The 17,507-nt window shown below is 55.2% G+C and overlaps 2 protein-coding genes across 2 annotated transcripts; both read right to left on the minus strand.

Annotated features, from left to right (window-relative positions):
* On the minus strand, positions 1-6,296 carry LOC144248349 (serine/threonine-protein kinase PAK 3-like). Its single transcript, XM_077790437.1, has 10 exons — positions 6,218-6,296; positions 3,576-3,647; positions 3,168-3,231; positions 2,491-2,539; positions 2,213-2,325; positions 1,906-2,023; positions 1,060-1,159; positions 579-775; positions 345-482; positions 1-102 (listed from the first exon to the last, which is right to left on the minus strand). The coding sequence occupies exons 1-10, from the start codon at positions 6,294-6,296 to the stop codon at positions 1-3; spliced, it is 1,032 nt and encodes a 343-aa protein (XP_077646563.1).
* A 2,918-nt stretch (positions 6,297-9,214) lies between these two features.
* LOC144248350 (serine/threonine-protein kinase PAK 3-like) lies at positions 9,215-15,510 on the minus strand. The gene is made up of 10 exons (XM_077790438.1): positions 15,432-15,510; positions 12,790-12,861; positions 12,382-12,445; positions 11,705-11,753; positions 11,427-11,539; positions 11,120-11,237; positions 10,274-10,373; positions 9,793-9,989; positions 9,559-9,696; positions 9,215-9,316 (listed from the first exon to the last, which is right to left on the minus strand). Exons 1-10 carry the CDS (start codon positions 15,508-15,510, stop codon positions 9,215-9,217), a joined length of 1,032 nt encoding a protein of 343 aa, XP_077646564.1.
* Positions 15,511-17,507: the final 1,997 nt, after the last annotated feature.

Below are 17,507 nucleotides of genomic sequence, written 5' to 3' on the forward strand. Positions count from 1 at the left end.
TCAGGCGCAAGCGTCTCCTCTCCAGTCTTCCAGCACTTGCTTGGCTGAGGTGACCAGAGCAGCCAGGCTGGAGGCTGGCTCGCCTGAGGTCACAAACGGGTGCTGCCCGGAAGAAAAACCAAAAAGAAGGGAACCCCTGTTACTTTCCATGAGCACATCCTCACGGGCCCAAGCAGGACTCCTTGGCTGCCCAAAAGACACACCAAGAGGACGAAGGGCAGCACATTCCCCATGGGCCTTCCTCTCCTGGAAGCTGCCTCACCCACGCAGCCCACACTCCTCTTGATCCCTGGATGCAGGTGTCCTCAGCTCGCAGGGCTTTTTGCCCCTTTGCTTTTTCTCACCTGCAGGAGTTCCTGGGCAGACCAGCGCCTGTCCTCGTCTGCCTGCAGGCAGCAGCGCAGAAAGTCACGCAGGAGAGCCGAGTGGTGCCTGGGGTTCTGCAGTTTCGGGGGCCCGTTCATTTCTATCAGTTCAAAAACCTACAACACGTGGATGGAAGAGGACACTCTAGCTGCTCCTTTCCTAGCCACAACAGCTCTCTCCACACAGAGCCCCCTTTCTAAGCTGCACCTTACCCTGACACGGGCCATCCTCTCGTAAGGAGCTTCCCCTTCCACCATTTCCAGCCCCATGATCCCCAGGGACCAGATGTCCACTTTGGGGCCGTAGGCTTCTCCTCTCACCACTTCCGGGGCCATCCAGCTGGGAGTGCCCACTCTGGAGCTGCGCTTGCTGCGCTCAGGGCTGAGCTGAGCGCAGAGGCCAAAGTCAGCTGAGGAGAAAAACAAAGCCTGTCAAAGCCAGCCACCGCTGCCAAACCGGCCTAAAGGATGGCCCACTCCAAGCCTGCCAAGGCCATGCCCAGTCTAGCTGAAAAGGCAGCTGAGCTTGCCTTCCCCGTGGCTGGAGCCAGGGAAATAGGGCATTGGCCATTTCAGAAACACCCTCACGATTCACGCGCTGGCTGAGCAGCGCTTCTGGGGAAGTGGCAGTCACCAAAAAGCAGCCCCACAGCACACGCGGGGAACGCTGCCCCTGAGCAGGGGCGATACCCACCCAGCTTGACAGATCCGTCCATGCCCACGAGAACGTTGCCGCTCTTGATGTCCCTGTGGATGACTTGGCGGGAATGAAGGAAATGCAGTCCTTGCAGGCACTGAGAGAGAAAGGAGGGAAGGAAAGTTAACATTCAGCATCTGATTTGATCCCAGAAGAAAGGAAAGGGCTCCAAGAGGTTGACAGCTTTCTCAGGGAATTGTGAAGGAGGGAGCACTAGCACGGCGCTGTCAAGAGCAAGAGCTTGCTGCTTCAACACTCTTAGAAGTGCTTTGCATATTTCAAAGCGAAGGCATCTGAGCTCACACGAGTCCATCCTGCCATTGGTACCAAGCACGTGACCTTTGGCTGGCAAGCAGCATGGCAACGATTACATTGGAAGCCCTGTGGCAGCAGAGGAGGAAGCAGCACATTAGACCTGTTTCAGAATCCCTCGCCATCTGGGCTGCAATGCCGTGCTTTGAAGCTGAGGACATCCCCTTCGCCCTCGGCTTGAAATTCAGCCACCCGCATGCGGGCTTAGAACATCAAGGAATGTCGGACAGACGGACAGGCTCCAGACAAACATTCAGAGGCAAAGCTGAGAGGAGCAAACCAGGAAATGAAACAAGTGAGTGTGCACGAGCGCCAGAGGACGGACAGCATGGAAGAGTGCAAGAACAGAGCCTAAGGCATGCGGGGACTCCAGCAGGCAGTTCCCTTCAGATTAATGCTCTTTCTTCTGCTCTGTGTTGTGAGAGCAGCGCCAAAAGAAAGCCGGGGCCAAGAAATCTCTGCTCTCCTTAACCACCAGCTGACAAGAACCATCCTGGGCAGGCCAGGGGAAGCACAAGCGGGACGCCTCACCTCCCGACAGACGGCGCCTATCTCTCCTTCCTCCAGGTACACTGCCCTGAGCACATCGAACAACGTGCCGCCGTCCATGAACTCCATCACCAGCCAGAGCTCCGCATCCACCAGGTAGCTGAAAGAAGGAAACCACGGCATGGAGAGAGAGGAATGGGCACAGCTCAGGCACCCGAGGGCCTGACCCAGGCTTTTGCAACTGCTCTCCAAGCTACACATGCCAGAAGAGATTACTGAACGCCAGCTGCAAACTCCTCCCGTGCACATGCAGATGTCTAAAGCTACATAGACGTGAGAATACCCCAACCTGTCTAAGTAGCTGACAATATTGGGATTCCTGCTGTCCCTCATCACCAGGATTTCATTGACAGCCAGCTCCTCAGACATCTTCTCCTGAAGAGACATTATCTTGATGGCCACCTAAAGAGACATTGGCAACCATTAACTTGAGAAGTCGCTCCCTGCACGAGACCTCAAGGAACACGGAGCGAGCGCTCGTGCCATGACACAGCGAGCTGTGCCAAACTGCCCTGTTGCCAGACAGCAGAGCTTAGGGAGAAACTGCCGCGGGTATGGACACTTTACCTGTTGTCCTGTGCTGGTGTCGAGGGCTTTATAAACAGCTCCAAAGCCCCTAGAAAGAAAAGGGCAGCAGAAAAAGCCCTTTATAGCCCTGGCAGTGAAAGCAAGCCTAGGCAGGAGATCTCCCTAGGCTGCCTGGACTCCTTAGAAAACGCCTGGCTGCGGCGTCTCTTCAGCCGGCAGCACGGCAGCCCACCAGCCCTCTGCCATGCCGGACAGGGAACACGGAGCTCCCACATGGAGACCAAGGACCCCTGCAAATCTCCAAGGCACACGCCCACTTGGTTCCATTCCAGTGGAAGGGGGGCTCCATCTCTCTGTGGCTTTGCGCACAGGTGTGCAAGTGGGTTTACATCTGGAGAAGACTAACTTGGAAAACACTGCCTTTAAGAACTGTCCTCAGGCAGCTCTTGAGTGGCAAGGTGCCCTTGGAGGCCATACAGACACAGGGCCAGGAGATCTTCCAGGTCCTGCTCCTCACTGCTGCAAGCAAGGCGTCGCTTGCATCAAGTTGTCTTTGCTGATGCTTCCTGACTGCTCTGACTGAGCCGTCCTGAGAGGTGGCAGGAGGCAAAGCCCGAGGCTGACCGTGTTTGGAGCTCGCCTGACTTCACGCTGGATATTGCACAAGCTGAAGACCCGGCCCATGGTTTGTTCTACGGAGCAGACGTCACACTTACCCTCGTCCAAGTTCTTCAAATGCCCTGTATTTCTTCATTGGCTCGCCCAGACTCACAATGCTCCCTGAGAAAGATAAAAGCAGTGCCAGGAGATCCCTTTCAACCGGAGGCCTTGCTGCCCGCACAATCCAAAATGCATGCCCACTGTCAGGAGCTTGAGAGCTCCCTGGGGCCCAGTCACTCGCGACGTGCCACGAAAGGCAGCCCAGGCAGAGCCAAGCCAGGCCCAGCTGCCCCCAGAGGCAGCAGGAACACCCCGAGCGCTCCCTCGCTGCCTCAAAGCACAACAACAGCTTCTGCAGAGAGGCCTCAGCGCCTCTGAGACCGAGGAGGAACTTGTGGCGCAGCCTGCACCGAGACACGCAGACAACGCACTGCTCTGGCAGACAAGAAACACGGCAGACGTACTCAGTGTCTTCAGGCCCTGCTCCTCTCTCATCTCGGGCTGCTGGGCTGGGCTGCTGGATGAAGTGCCGGCAGCTGGGGGACAGCCGGCTGCTGCAGGCGATGCCGGTCCAGCGGCACGTTGAATGGCAGAGCCTGTCTTGAGCTGGGACCAGAAAGGATTGCCCGTCAGAAGGGCGGCTGGCACAGACGCCCCGGAGAGCACACGGCAAAAGCAAGGCCTTCGGAAGATGCTGTCGGCCACCGCCAGGCCTCCTCAGCTGGGGGCTTTTGGACGTCCCCTTCCCAAAGGCAATGGGAAAACCACTCAGGCTACTTCGATACAGCCCCTCATGGCCACTTCCATGCTCCATCGTGCTGGCCTTTCTGCACAACGAGTGGAACTAGCCATTGATGGGCTTGCAAAGATCCGCACAGAGATCAGAGCAGGGCTCCAGAGCCTTGTTGCGGTTCTTCCTCCTCCTGTGTTTTCCTGGGCGATGAAATCACCCTGGAGTTGGCATGCAACTGTCTGAGCAGAAGCCCAGAGCGTGTCCCTTCTCTGATCCCTTTCACTCATTTCCCCTCTGTATTTCAGGCATTAGGGGGCGGCCCTTCGGGGATGCATTCCAGCCCTGCTGAGCCCCACCTGCCCTATACAATGCAGAGCCCTCTAGGATTCTCCTCACCAAACCCTGCTCTGACCATGTGCAAGTGAAGCACAGTCTACATTATGCCTGAACCTAAGTAGTCCATGGAGTGTGGCTTGTCCCTTCCAGAGGCCAGTGTTTCCCAAATATCCTGCAAGGCTGTCAGCTGAGTCTTTGGACCGCTCTGTCCGCTGGGCACAGGCAGCCCGCATCGCCAGGGGGCACAAGGGGCTCATTTCTACGCTGGGAATAATTGAATGCTGCCTCTTGTCTGATGCCAAGAGGCATTCTCGAGTCCTCTCAGCATCCCAGCAAAGTGATGCTCAAGTGTCAAAGTTCAGGACCCACTGGCCAGCGCTCCCTGGCTTGGCTGAAGCAGCACTAGGTCATGGCAGGCACACAGCCCCCAGCATCTTCAGCCGCAAGCAACAAGGGCTGGGGTTGAAGGCCTGGCTTGAAGCTTGGCCCTGCACCCAAGGCAGTGCCAGCCTCAGATGCCACTTACTGGCTCTGCAAGTTCAGCCTGTGGAGGGACAGCAGCTGGAGGCTTGCTGCTGTTTTGCTCCTCTTCAGCCTCTCCCTCAGTAAGAGTGCCAGCCAGACGAGGCGCTGACCCTGCGGCTGAGCCCTGCAGACAGGCAGAAGTGAGAGAGACTGGGAACAGCCAACCCTTGCAGCAGCTGCTTTCTACTGCGCTGGGAAAGCACCCAGAATAAGGGCAAATCATAGACTTGGATACAAGTGGCATTCTGAGTCATGAAAGCCCTCGGAAGATGGCTGAATGAGGTGCTACTGCCTCTTGCTGTGCATTTGATCTTCCATGCTGGCTGGAAGCAGCAAGACACCTTGGAGCTGTCACATTTGCTTTTCACCTCCTGAAAGGCTCTTGATGGGAAAATAAGGAAGGAGCCAGTGCTCCCTTTGCTACTGCTGCTGCCACCAGGCAGCTGGCCTTTCCTTCAGCCTCCCACGCTGGCACTCTACACTCTACTGCAACAGGCCAAGCTCACAGCTTGCTGCACAGTTCTTACACGCCAGCAACATCAGGGGTTCCTTTGCCACTCACCAAAGCACAGGCTTTTCTCCATCCACGTGTGAGGTGACCTGCAGGGAGCAAGGGAAAAGGAACCAGAGGCCCTTAGAAAAGTGCCTTTTGCTGGGGGCTCCCACAGCACAAGTCATTCCCAACGGAGAGCATTTCCCTTTCCCAACATGCCTCCAGGAGCAACAGCCCTTTCCCACAGCAAGCAAGAGAACAAACAAGGACACTAGAGTAGGCGCTGTCTACATTTGGGCCTCTTTTGCCAGGAAAGAAACAGAAACACGGCCAAGGAAATGCAACAGCTCAAGCAGTTTTTCCTCTTCTCTTCCCAGTATTTTATAGATCGTTTTTTAATTGCATGCACAAGCCATTCCCATCAATTGCTGGAAGACAATACAACAGCAAAGCTTCCATAAAGGACCCCTTTGCTGTGGCAGCTCTCCGCTGCAGCGGCCCCAGAACAGCTCCTGCCTTCAGCAGCAAACCCTAACTGGACTGGAGTTTGTGCTGCATCACCAGGGGAATGGCTACCTTGGCGCAGCCTAGAAAGGGTCAAGGCACACAGCCAAGGCCTCTAAATGGCAGCATTTGGAGCAAAAGGTGCTTTCCTTCACTCCTGGAGAGAGCCACAGGGTTTTGAGAAGTACTTCTGAGCATCTCCCCTCAGAGTCTACAATTTCCAGGTTGTCTTGGTTGAAGCAGCAAGCTGAGGAAATGACACACTCCACTGCCACGCGCTGTCCCGGGGAGGGAAGGCAAGCGCCGCAGGCTGCAAATTACATTGCAAACGCTCTGCACCTACCACCCAGTACAGATACCCCCTTCTTAGCTGATGCTGCTGGCAGGAGATTTACCAAACTGGTGCATCCTAACGGCAGTTTTGTTCCCTGATCAACTCGGTCACTACCGCGGCGTATAGAGCAGAGCGAAGCAAAAGCCAGGGGACGCCAGCCCCAGGATAAACCTTTACTTACGAGTCAGGTGGGTCAGGTAGTATCCAGAATAAGCAACGGTAAAGATGGTGCAAACCGCGGCACAGACCTGCCCGAACATCTTGGCCGTGCTCTGCTGCTTCGCACACTGAATGCCACCCAAGGGGTAAAGCAAGACTCCTCTCGGGGTGCAGGCCGTCTGCTGAGAACTCCTTGGTCACAAGGATCCTCCTGCAGGGAGCGAGCCGAAAAGCTGCTCTGGACAACCAGGCCTCGGGCTCACCGGGACATCGCTGTGCTGTGACGCGGCACTGTGACATGGCATCGCTCCCTTGACCTCACAATAGCAGCTGCTCTGGGTTTGTTGTGCCCAGCAACCGAACCTTCTGTATAGCTGACGCAAAAGAAAAGCCTGGGAAGTTCTGCTCAGTCGTGAAGCAGCAGAACGTGTCCTTCCATTCCATAAGCCAGAGCTCAAGGCGTCCCAGGGCAACTCAGAAGACACGGCGGCCCAGCCTGCACGCGAGAACAGAAAGCAAGTGTGCTTCTTCTCCCTGGCATCTTAGTTGGTTCTGAAAAGCCAACTTCTTCCATGACATGTAGGGGGAAAAAGAAGCAAAGAAAATAAATTTCCAGGAGTATTGCAGCGTGCAGATGCTTCTTGAGCACAGTGGTGCATGCTGATTTTTGCTCCCACTCCGTTTGCTGCACGGCCTCCCTTTTGTGGCAGGGAGATGCTGCCTTAGCTCTTGACACAAAGCTCCTCTTGTCCTGCTTGCTCTTTCTCTGGCCACTGAAAGCCTCAGAACAACCACAGGAGCTTTGCAGTGGTTCCTGGGCTGCCACAGTTGTGTTGGAGCTCTGGCAGCAGCCTGCAGCCCACTGCTCTGCAACGCCCTGCAGATGTCGAGCCCAAGGAAGGGCCCTTTGGAACAGGCCAAAGCCGCAGTCTCACAGATGTTTGCCCAGGCTCCATGCTCCCTGTAAGTTTCGTGGCGGACACTTGCACAGCCACATCCCAATGAAAATGAGTTGTAGTCATTCCCCTCTCTGTTAAAATCTTCAGCTAGACCCAGGAGCCAGCTTGAAAGCAGAAAGAAATTAGTGCGTGAGACGGCGGAAAAGTGCACGCAACTCCTCTGGAAATCAACTCGGTTCACCTGTAGAACAAGGATCCCAGACTTGCTTTCCTGGTGACTCAGCACCCACAAGTCCTCTGCTGGTGGACAGCACAGTCCAGTCTTTCAAGGAGCTTTACCCTGGGCTCCTCACACTTCAGAAGCTGAGCGTGGCGTTTCAATATCAATGCAATTGATGCAAGGCCCAGCACTATCTTCAAATTCTCTTGCTGAAACACTGCAGTAGTTACCCAGAAGGATTGCCTCCATTGGAAAGCATCTCATTTTCCCCATTTCCAAGTCCGCTCACATCAACCAGCGAATTGTAGGGCTTTAGAGAAGGAGGAATGACACGGTAGCATGGAAAGCCCAGTGCAGGCCCTCAGGCCCCCTTGAGCAGGGCGCTTTGGTGCCCCAGAGGTTCAAGAGAGGGAAGTGTAAGGAAGACGTGCCCTTTCGACCCTCCTTTACTCCTCAGCACCAAGTGACCGCCAGGAAACGGGGGACAGCCAGGCCAGGTCTCTCATCCTGACCCAGCGTGAGGGGCAGCTGGCACGGAGGGACACAATGGCACGGGGGGAAACATCTCTGCCAGGCAGGTGGGGCAGTGTGGGGCAGCTGTCGGGGAAGGTGTGTGGGGCAGGCCAGGGCCACTCTGGCAAGGGGGAGAGCCTTGGGGCGCTCGGAAGCAGCGCAAAGCCGTGAATGGGAGAGCCCGTCCGCAGCGCACAGCTTGGAAGGCACTGACCAGCTTAGGCACAGCGTGACACGCAAGGGAACACTCCAGGGCTCTGGGGGGTTTAGAGGTTTTATTGCCAGTCGTGCTGAAAGCAAGAGCTGGAACAGAGCATCTCCTGGTTACTTCACCATCTTCATCTTCCTCAATCTGTCCTCCAGGTGGCCAGTTCAGGCAGACAACTCGTGGGACATGCCTGCTCCAGATCTGCTCAATCCCACATTCTTCTTGGATAGCTCAATTCTTCTGATGACAATTCATTCATTTCTCCTTAAGGGATAATTCTGAGCTTCCCTACATCAACACTACTCTACTCTTTTCTAAACAATGCCTCATGAATGAAGCTTTCTATGGTCTCTAGTCCTAACTAAAGACAGCTAAGCTCAGAAAACCTCAAAACATTACATTTCCTATCTACAGCAGAGCTCCTCATAAAACTCAGGGGATGGCTGAAGCTCTGCCTATGCACGATCCATCCCCATTTCCCTCCCCTGAGCTGGCAGGGCACGAGGGCCTCCTCAGGCGCAGGCGTCTGCACACCAGTTTTCCTGCACTTGCTTTCCCCACTTGCGGTAAGCAAAGCTGCTTACCTCAGTGTGATCTCTGGGCCTCTGCAAGGGACTGTCCAGCTTAGCTAGAGCATGGCAAGGAAGGGAGTCTTCCAACGCTCGGCCTCTGTCAGAGTTTTATTGCCACTCTGGCTGAAACAAAGTGTCCCCTCACTACTTCTGCATCTTTATCACTCTGCCATGCAGCTGGCCTGATCAGGCTGACAGCTTGTAGCGCCTGCACAGTGCACTTCTGCTGCATCACAGCTGTTCCTCTCACAGCTTAATTCTGATTATGACAATTCATTCTTTTCTACTTAAAAGATAGCTCAGAACTTACCTAAATTAACACATTCTAAGCTAAACTATCCTCTACTATCTAAGCTATCTAGATTCTATAGTCCTTTGAAGTCACTCCCTCAATTTCCTAAATTTTTAAAAGTTAATCTTTTCAGGAAAAAAAAAAACCAACAACGGTTTAAATTGAACCCAGCTTAACTAAGAAAATTCCAAAACCATTACATTCCCTATCTACAGCACAGGCCCTTATTAAAAAGTCAGGGGATGGCTGAATCTCTGCCCAAACACAACACATCCCCTTGCCCCTGCTCGGAGCTGGCACGGCACAAGGGCCTCCTCAGGCGCAAGCGTCTCCTCTCCAGTCTTCCAGCACTTGCTTGGCTGAGGTGACCAGAGCAGCCAGGCTGGAGGCTGGCTCGCCTGAGGTCACAAACGGGTGCTGCCCGGAAGAAAAACCAAAAAGAAGGGAACCCCTGTTACTTTCCATGAGCACATCCTCACGGGCCCAAGCAGGACTCCTTGGCTGCCCAAAAGACACACCAAGAGGACGAAGGGCAGCACATTCCCCATGGGCCTTCCTCTCCTGGAAGCTGCCTCACCCACGCAGCCCACACTCCTCTTGATCCCTGGATGCAGGTGTCCTCAGCTCGCAGGGCTTTTTGCCCCTTTGCTTTTTCTCACCTGCAGGAGTTCCTGGGCAGACCAGCGCCTGTCCTCGTCTGCCTGCAGGCAGCAGCGCAGAAAGTCACGCAGGAGAGCCGAGTGGTGCCTGGGGTTCTGCAGTTTCGGGGGCCCGTTCATTTCTATCAGTTCAAAAACCTACAACACGTGGATGGAAGAGGACACTCTAGCTGCTCCTTTCCTAGCCACAACAGCTCTCTCCACACAGAGCCCCTTTTCTAAGCTGCACCTTACCCTGACACGGGCCATCCTCTCGTAAGGAGCTTCCCCTTCCACCATTTCCAGCCCCATGATCCCCAGGGACCAGATGTCCACTTTGGGGCCGTAGGCTTCTCCTCTCACCACTTCCGGGGCCATCCAGCTGGGAGTGCCCACTCTGGAGCTGCGCTTGCTGCGCTCAGGGCTGAGCTGAGCGCAGAGGCCAAAGTCAGCTGAGGAGAAAAACAAAGCCTGTCAAAGCCAGCCACCGCTGCCAAACCGGCCTAAAGGATGGCCCACTCCAAGCCTGCCAAGGCCATGCCCAGTCTAGCTGAAAAGGCAGCTGAGCTTGCCTTCCCCGTGGCTGGAGCCAGGGAAATAGGGCATTGGCCATTTCAGAAACACCCTCACGATTCACGCGCTGGCTGAGCAGCGCTTCTGGGGAAGTGGCAGTCACCAAAAAGCAGCCCCACAGCACACGCGGGGAACGCTGCCCCTGAGCAGGGGCGATACCCACCCAGCTTGACAGATCCGTCCATGCCCACGAGAACGTTGCCGCTCTTGATGTCCCTGTGGATGACTTGGCGGGAATGAAGGAAATGCAGTCCTTGCAGGCACTGAGAGAGAAAGGAGGGAAGGAAAGTTAACATTCAGCATCTGATTTGATCCCAGAAGAAAGGAAAGGGCTCCAAGAGGTTGACAGCTTTCTCAGGGAATTGTGAAGGAGGGAGCACTAGCACGGCGCTGTCAAGAGCAAGAGCTTGCTGCTTCAACACTCTTAGAAGTGCTTTGCATATTTCAAAGCGAAGGCATCTGAGCTCACACGAGTCCATCCTGCCATTGGTACCAAGCACGTGACCTTTGGCTGGCAAGCAGCATGGCAACGATTACATTGGAAGCCCTGTGGCAGCAGAGGAGGAAGCAGCACATTAGACCTGTTTCAGAATCCCTCGCCATCTGGGCTGCAATGCCGTGCTTTGAAGCTGAGGACATCCCCTTCGCCCTCGGCTTGAAATTCAGCCACCCGCATGCGGGCTTAGAACATCAAGGAATGTCGGACAGACGGACAGGCTCCAGACAAACATTCAGAGGCAAAGCTGAGAGGAGCAAACCAGGAAATGAAACAAGTGAGTGTGCACGAGCGCCAGAGGACGGACAGCATGGAAGAGTGCAAGAACAGAGCCTAAGGCATGCGGGGACTCCAGCAGGCAGTTCCCTTCAGATTAATGCTCTTTCTTCTGCTCTGTGTTGTGAGAGCAGCGCCAAAAGAAAGCCGGGGCCAAGAAATCTCTGCTCTCCTTAACCACCAGCTGACAAGAACCATCCTGGGCAGGCCAGGGGAAGCACAAGCGGGACGCCTCACCTCCCGACAGACGGCGCCTATCTCTCCTTCCTCCAGGTACACTGCCCTGAGCACATCGAACAACGTGCCGCCGTCCATGAACTCCATCACCAGCCAGAGCTCCGCATCCACCAGGTAGCTGAAAGAAGGAAACCACGGCATGGAGAGAGAGGAATGGGCACAGCTCAGGCACCCGAGGGCCTGACCCAGGCTTTTGCAACTGCTCTCCAAGCTACACATGCCAGAAGAGATTACTGAACGCCAGCTGCAAACTCCTCCCGTGCACATGCAGATGTCTAAAGCTACATAGACGTGAGAATACCCCAACCTGTCTAAGTAGCTGACAATATTGGGATTCCTGCTGTCCCTCATCACCAGGATTTCATTGACAGCCAGCTCCTCAGACATCTTCTCCTGAAGAGACATTATCTTGATGGCCACCTAAAGAGACATTGGCAACCATTAACTTGAGAAGTCGCTCCCTGCACGAGACCTCAAGGAACACGGAGCGAGCGCTCGTGCCATGACACAGCGAGCTGTGCCAAACTGCCCTGTTGCCAGACAGCAGAGCTTAGGGAGAAACTGCCGCGGGTATGGACACTTTACCTGTTGTCCTGTGCTGGTGTCGAGGGCTTTATAAACAGCTCCAAAGCCCCTAGAAAGAAAAGGGCAGCAGAAAAAGCCCTTTATAGCCCTGGCAGTGAAAGCAAGCCTAGGCAGGAGATCTCCCTAGGCTGCCTGGACTCCTTAGAAAACGCCTGGCTGCGGCGTCTCTTCAGCCGGCAGCACGGCAGCCCACCAGCCCTCTGCCATGCCGGACAGGGAACACGGAGCTCCCACATGGAGACCAAGGACCCCTGCAAATCTCCAAGGCACACGCCCACTTGGTTCCATTCCAGTGGAAGGGGGGCTCCATCTCTCTGTGGCTTTGCGCACAGGTGTGCAAGTGGGTTTACATCTGGAGAAGACTAACTTGGAAAACACTGCCTTTAAGAACTGTCCTCAGGCAGCTCTTGAGTGGCAAGGTGCCCTTGGAGGCCATACAGACACAGGGCCAGGAGATCTTCCAGGTCCTGCTCCTCACTGCTGCAAGCAAGGCGTCGCTTGCATCAAGTTGTCTTTGCTGATGCTTCCTGACTGCTCTGACTGAGCCGTCCTGAGAGGTGGCAGGAGGCAAAGCCCGAGGCTGACCGTGTTTGGAGCTCGCCTGACTTCACGCTGGATATTGCACAAGCTGAAGACCCGGCCCATGGTTTGTTCTACGGAGCAGACGTCACACTTACCCTCGTCCAAGTTCTTCAAATGCCCTGTATTTCTTCATTGGCTCGCCCAGACTCACAATGCTCCCTGAGAAAGATAAAAGCAGTGCCAGGAGATCCCTTTCAACCGGAGGCCTTGCTGCCCGCACAATCCAAAATGCATGCCCACTGTCAGGAGCTTGAGAGCTCCCTGGGGCCCAGTCACTCGCGACGTGCCACGAAAGGCAGCCCAGGCAGAGCCAAGCCAGGCCCAGCTGCCCCCAGAGGCAGCAGGAACACCCCGAGCGCTCCCTCGCTGCCTCAAAGCACAACAACAGCTTCTGCAGAGAGGCCTCAGCGCCTCTGAGACCGAGGAGGAACTTGTGGCGCAGCCTGCACCGAGACACGCAGACAACGCACTGCTCTGGCAGACAAGAAACACGGCAGACGTACTCAGTGTCTTCAGGCCCTGCTCCTCTCTCATCTCGGGCTGCTGGGCTGGGCTGCTGGATGAAGTGCCGGCAGCTGGGGGACAGCCGGCTGCTGCAGGCGATGCCGGTCCAGCGGCACGTTGAATGGCAGAGCCTGTCTTGAGCTGGGACCAGAAAGGATTGCCCGTCAGAAGGGCGGCTGGCACAGACGCCCCGGAGAGCACACGGCAAAAGCAAGGCCTTCGGAAGATGCTGTCGGCCACCGCCAGGCCTCCTCAGCTGGGGGCTTTTGGACGTCCCCTTCCCAAAGGCAATGGGAAAACCACTCAGGCTACTTCGATACAGCCCCTCATGGCCACTTCCATGCTCCATCGTGCTGGCCTTTCTGCACAACGAGTGGAACTAGCCATTGATGGGCTTGCAAAGATCCGCACAGAGATCAGAGCAGGGCTCCAGAGCCTTGTTGCGGTTCTTCCTCCTCCTGTGTTTTCCTGGGCGATGAAATCACCCTGGAGTTGGCATGCAACTGTCTGAGCAGAAGCCCAGAGCGTGTCCCTTCTCTGATCCCTTTCACTCATTTCCCCTCTGTATTTCAGGCATTAGGGGGCGGCCCTTCGGGGATGCATTCCAGCCCTGCTGAGCCCCACCTGCCCTATACAATGCAGAGCCCTCTAGGATTCTCCTCACCAAACCCTGCTCTGACCATGTGCAAGTGAAGCACAGTCTACATTATGCCTGAACCTAAGTAGTCCATGGAGTGTGGCTTGTCCCTTCCAGAGGCCAGTGTTTCCCAAATATCCTGCAAGGCTGTCAGCTGAGTCTTTGGACCGCTCTGTCCGCTGGGCACAGGCAGCCCGCATCGCCAGGGGGCACAAGGGGCTCATTTCTACGCTGGGAATAATTGAATGCTGCCTCTTGTCTGATGCCAAGAGGCATTCTCGAGTCCTCTCAGCATCCCAGCAAAGTGATGCTCAAGTGTCAAAGTTCAGGACCCATTGGCCAGCGCTCCCTGGCTTGGCTGAAGCAGCACTAGGTCATGGCAGGCACACAGCCCCCAGCATCTTCAGCCGCAAGCAACAAGGGCTGGGGTTGAAGGCCTGGCTTGAAGCTTGGCCCTGCACCCAAGGCAGTGCCAGCCTCAGATGCCACTTACTGGCTCTGCAAGTTCAGCCTGTGGAGGGACAGCAGCTGGAGGCTTGCTGCTGTTTTGCTCCTCTTCAGCCTCTCCCTCAGTAAGAGTGCCAGCCAGACGAGGCGCTGACCCTGCGGCTGAGCCCTGCAGACAGGCAGAAGTGAGAGAGACTGGGAACAGCCAACCCTTGCAGCAGCTGCTTTCTACTGCGCTGGGAAAGCACCCAGAATAAGGGCAAATCATAGACTTGGATACAAGTGGCATTCTGAGTCATGAAAGCCCTCGGAAGATGGCTGAATGAGGTGCTACTGCCTCTTGCTGTGCATTTGATCTTCCATGCTGGCTGGAAGCAGCAAGACACCTTGGAGCTGTCACATTTGCTTTTCACCTCCTGAAAGGCTCTTGATGGGAAAATAAGGAAGGAGCCAGTGCTCCCTTTGCTACTGCTGCTGCCACCAGGCAGCTGGCCTTTCCTTCAGCCTCCCACGCTGGCACTCTACACTCTACTGCAACAGGCCAAGCTCACAGCTTGCTGCACAGTTCTTACACGCCAGCAACATCAGGGGTTCCTTTGCCACTCACCAAAGCACAGGCTTTTCTCCATCCACGTGTGAGGTGACCTGCAGGGAGCAAGGGAAAAGGAACCAGAGGCCCTTAGAAAAGTGCCTTTTGCTGGGGGCTCCCACAGCACAAGTCATTCCCAACGGAGAGCATTTCCCTTTCCCAACATGCCTCCAGGAGCAACAGCCCTTTCCCACAGCAAGCAAGAGAACAAACAAGGACACTAGAGTAGGCGCTGTCTACATTTGGGCCTCTTTTGCCAGGAAAGAAACAGAAACACGGCCAAGGAAATGCAACAGCTCAAGCAGTTTTTCCTCTTCTCTTCCCAGTATTTTATAGATCGTTTTTTAATTGCATGCACAAGCCATTCCCATCAATTGCTGGAAGACAATACAACAGCAAAGCTTCCATAAAGGACCCCTTTGCTGTGGCAGCTCTCCGCTGCAGCGGCCCCAGAACAGCTCCTGCCTTCAGCAGCAAACCCTAACTGGACTGGAGTTTGTGCTGCATCACCAGGGGAATGGCTACCTTGGCGCAGCCTAGAAAGGGTCAAGGCACACAGCCAAGGCCTCTAAATGGCAGCATTTGGAGCAAAAGGTGCTTTCCTTCACTCCTGGAGAGAGCCACAGGGTTTTGAGAAGTACTTCTGAGCATCTCCCCTCAGAGTCTACAATTTCCAGGTTGTCTTGGTTGAAGCAGCAAGCTGAGGAAATGACACACTCCACTGCCACGCGCTGTCCCGGGGAGGGAAGGCAAGCGCCGCAGGCTGCAAATTACATTGCAAACGCTCTGCACCTACCACCCAGTACAGATACCCCCTTCTTAGCTGATGCTGCTGGCAGGAGATTTACCAAACTGGTGCATCCTAACGGCAGTTTTGTTCCCTGATCAACTCGGTCACTACCGCGGCGTATAGAGCAGAGCGAAGCAAAAGCCAGGGGACGCCAGCCCCAGGATAAACCTTTACTTACGAGTCAGGTGGGTCAGGTAGTATCCAGAATAAGCAACGGTAAAGATGGTGCAAACCGCGGCACAGACCTGCCCGAACATCTTGGCCGTGCTCTGCTGCTTCGCACACTGAATGCCACCCAAGGGGTAAAGCAAGACTCCTCTCGGGGTGCAGGCCGTCTGCTGAGAACTCCTTGGTCACAAGGATCCTCCTGCAGGGAGCGAGCCGAAAAGCTGCTCTGGACAACCAGGCCTCGGGCTCACCGGGACATCGCTGTGCTGTGACGCGGCACTGTGACATGGCATCGCTCCCTTGACCTCACAATAGCAGCTGCTCTGGGTTTGTTGTGCCCAGCAACCGAACCTTCTGTATAGCTGACGCAAAAGAAAAGCCTGGGAAGTTCTGCTCAGTCGTGAAGCAGCAGAACGTGTCCTTCCATTCCATAAGCCAGAGCTCAAGGCGTCCCAGGGCAACTCAGAAGACACGGCGGCCCAGCCTGCACGCGAGAACAGAAAGCAAGTGTGCTTCTTCTCCCTGGCATCTTAGTTGGTTCTGAAAAGCCAACTTCTTCCATGACATGTAGGGGGAAAAAGAAGCAAAGAAAATAAATTTCCAGGAGTATTGCAGCGTGCAGATGCTTCTTGAGCACAGTGGTGCATGCTGATTTTTGCTCCCACTCCGTTTGCTGCACGGCCTCCCTTTTGTGGCAGGGAGATGCTGCCTTAGCTCTTGACACAAAGCTCCTCTTGTCCTGCTTGCTCTTTCTCTGGCCACTGAAAGCCTCAGAACAACCACAGGAGCTTTGCAGTGGTTCCTGGGCTGCCACAGTTGTGTTGGAGCTCTGGCAGCAGCCTGCAGCCCACTGCTCTGCAACGCCCTGCAGATGTCGAGCCCAAGGAAGGGCCCTTTGGAACAGGCCAAAGCCGCAGTCTCACAGATGTTTGCCCAGGCTCCATGCTCCCTGTAAGTTTCGTGGCGGACACTTGCACAGCCACATCCCAATGAAAATGAGTTGTAGTCATTCCCCTCTCTGTTAAAATCTTCAGCTAGACCCAGGAGCCAGCTTGAAAGCAGAAAGAAATTAGTGCGTGAGACGGCGGAAAAGTGCACGCAACTCCTCAGGAAATCAACTCGGTTCACCTGTAGAACAAGGATCCCAGACTTGCTTTCCTGGTGACTCAGCACCCACAAGTCCTCTGCTGGTGGACAGCACAGTCCAGTCTTTCAAGGAGCTTTACCCTGGGCTCCTCACACTTCAGAAGCTGAGCGTGGCGTTTCAATATCAATGCAATTGATGCAAGGCCCAGCACTATCTTCAAATTCTCTTGCTGAAACACTGCAGTAGTTACCCAGAAGGATTGCCTCCATTGGAAAGCATCTCATTTTCCCCATTTCCAAGTCCGCTCACATCAACCAGCGAATTGTAGGGCTTTAGAGAAGGAGGAATGACACGGTAGCATGGAAAGCCCAGTGCAGGCCCTCAGGCCCCCTTGAGCAGGGCGCTTTGGTGCCCCAGAGGTTCAAGAGAGGGAAGTGTAAGGAAGACGTGCCCTTTCGACCCTCCTTTACTCCTCAGCACCAAGTGACCGCCAGGAAACGGGGGACAGCCAGGCCAGGTCTCTCATCCTGACCCAGCGTGAGGGGCAGCTGGCACGGAGGGACACAATGGCACGGGGGGAAACATCTCTGCCAGGCAGGTGGGGCAGTGTGGGGCAGCTGTCGGGGAAGGTGTGTGGGGCAGGCCAGGGCCACTCTGGCAAGGGGGAGAGCCTTGGGGCGCTCGGAAGCAGCGCAAAGCCGTGAATGGGAGAGCCCGTCCGCAGCGCACAGCTTGGAAGGCACTGACCAGCTTAGGCACAGCGTGACACGCAAGGGAACACTCCAGGGCTCTGGGGGGTTTAGAGGTTTTATTGCCAGTCGTGCTGAAAGCAAGAGCTGGAACAGAGCATCTCCTGGTTACTTCACCATCTTCATCTTCCTCAATCTGTCCTCCAGGTGGCCAGTTCAGGCAGACAACTCGTGGGACATGCCTGCTCCAGATCTGCTCAATCCCACATTCTTCTTGGATAGCTCAATTCTTCTGATGACAATTCATTCA

Source organism: Lonchura striata, chromosome Z (assembly GCF_046129695.1).
Source record: "Lonchura striata isolate bLonStr1 chromosome Z, bLonStr1.mat, whole genome shotgun sequence".
Taxonomy (NCBI): domain Eukaryota; kingdom Metazoa; phylum Chordata; class Aves; order Passeriformes; family Estrildidae; genus Lonchura; species Lonchura striata.

Coding starts and splice junctions, on each gene's coding strand:
- LOC144248350 (XM_077790438.1), bottom strand. CDS start 15,510: ATGTTCGGGCAGGTCTGTGCCGCGGTTTGCACCATCTTTACCGTTGCT. Junction 12,862..15,431: donor CTACCTGACCCACCTGACTC/GTAAGTAAAGGT, acceptor GCTGTCCCCCAG/CTGCCGGCACTTCATCCAGC. Junction 11,754..12,381: donor TTTGAAGAACTTGGACGAGG/GTAAGTGTGACG, acceptor TTTTCTTTCTAG/GGGCTTTGGAGCTGTTTATA.
- LOC144248349 (XM_077790437.1), bottom strand. CDS start 6,296: ATGTTCGGGCAGGTCTGTGCCGCGGTTTGCACCATCTTTACCGTTGCT. Junction 3,648..6,217: donor CTACCTGACCCACCTGACTC/GTAAGTAAAGGT, acceptor GCTGTCCCCCAG/CTGCCGGCACTTCATCCAGC. Junction 2,540..3,167: donor TTTGAAGAACTTGGACGAGG/GTAAGTGTGACG, acceptor TTTTCTTTCTAG/GGGCTTTGGAGCTGTTTATA.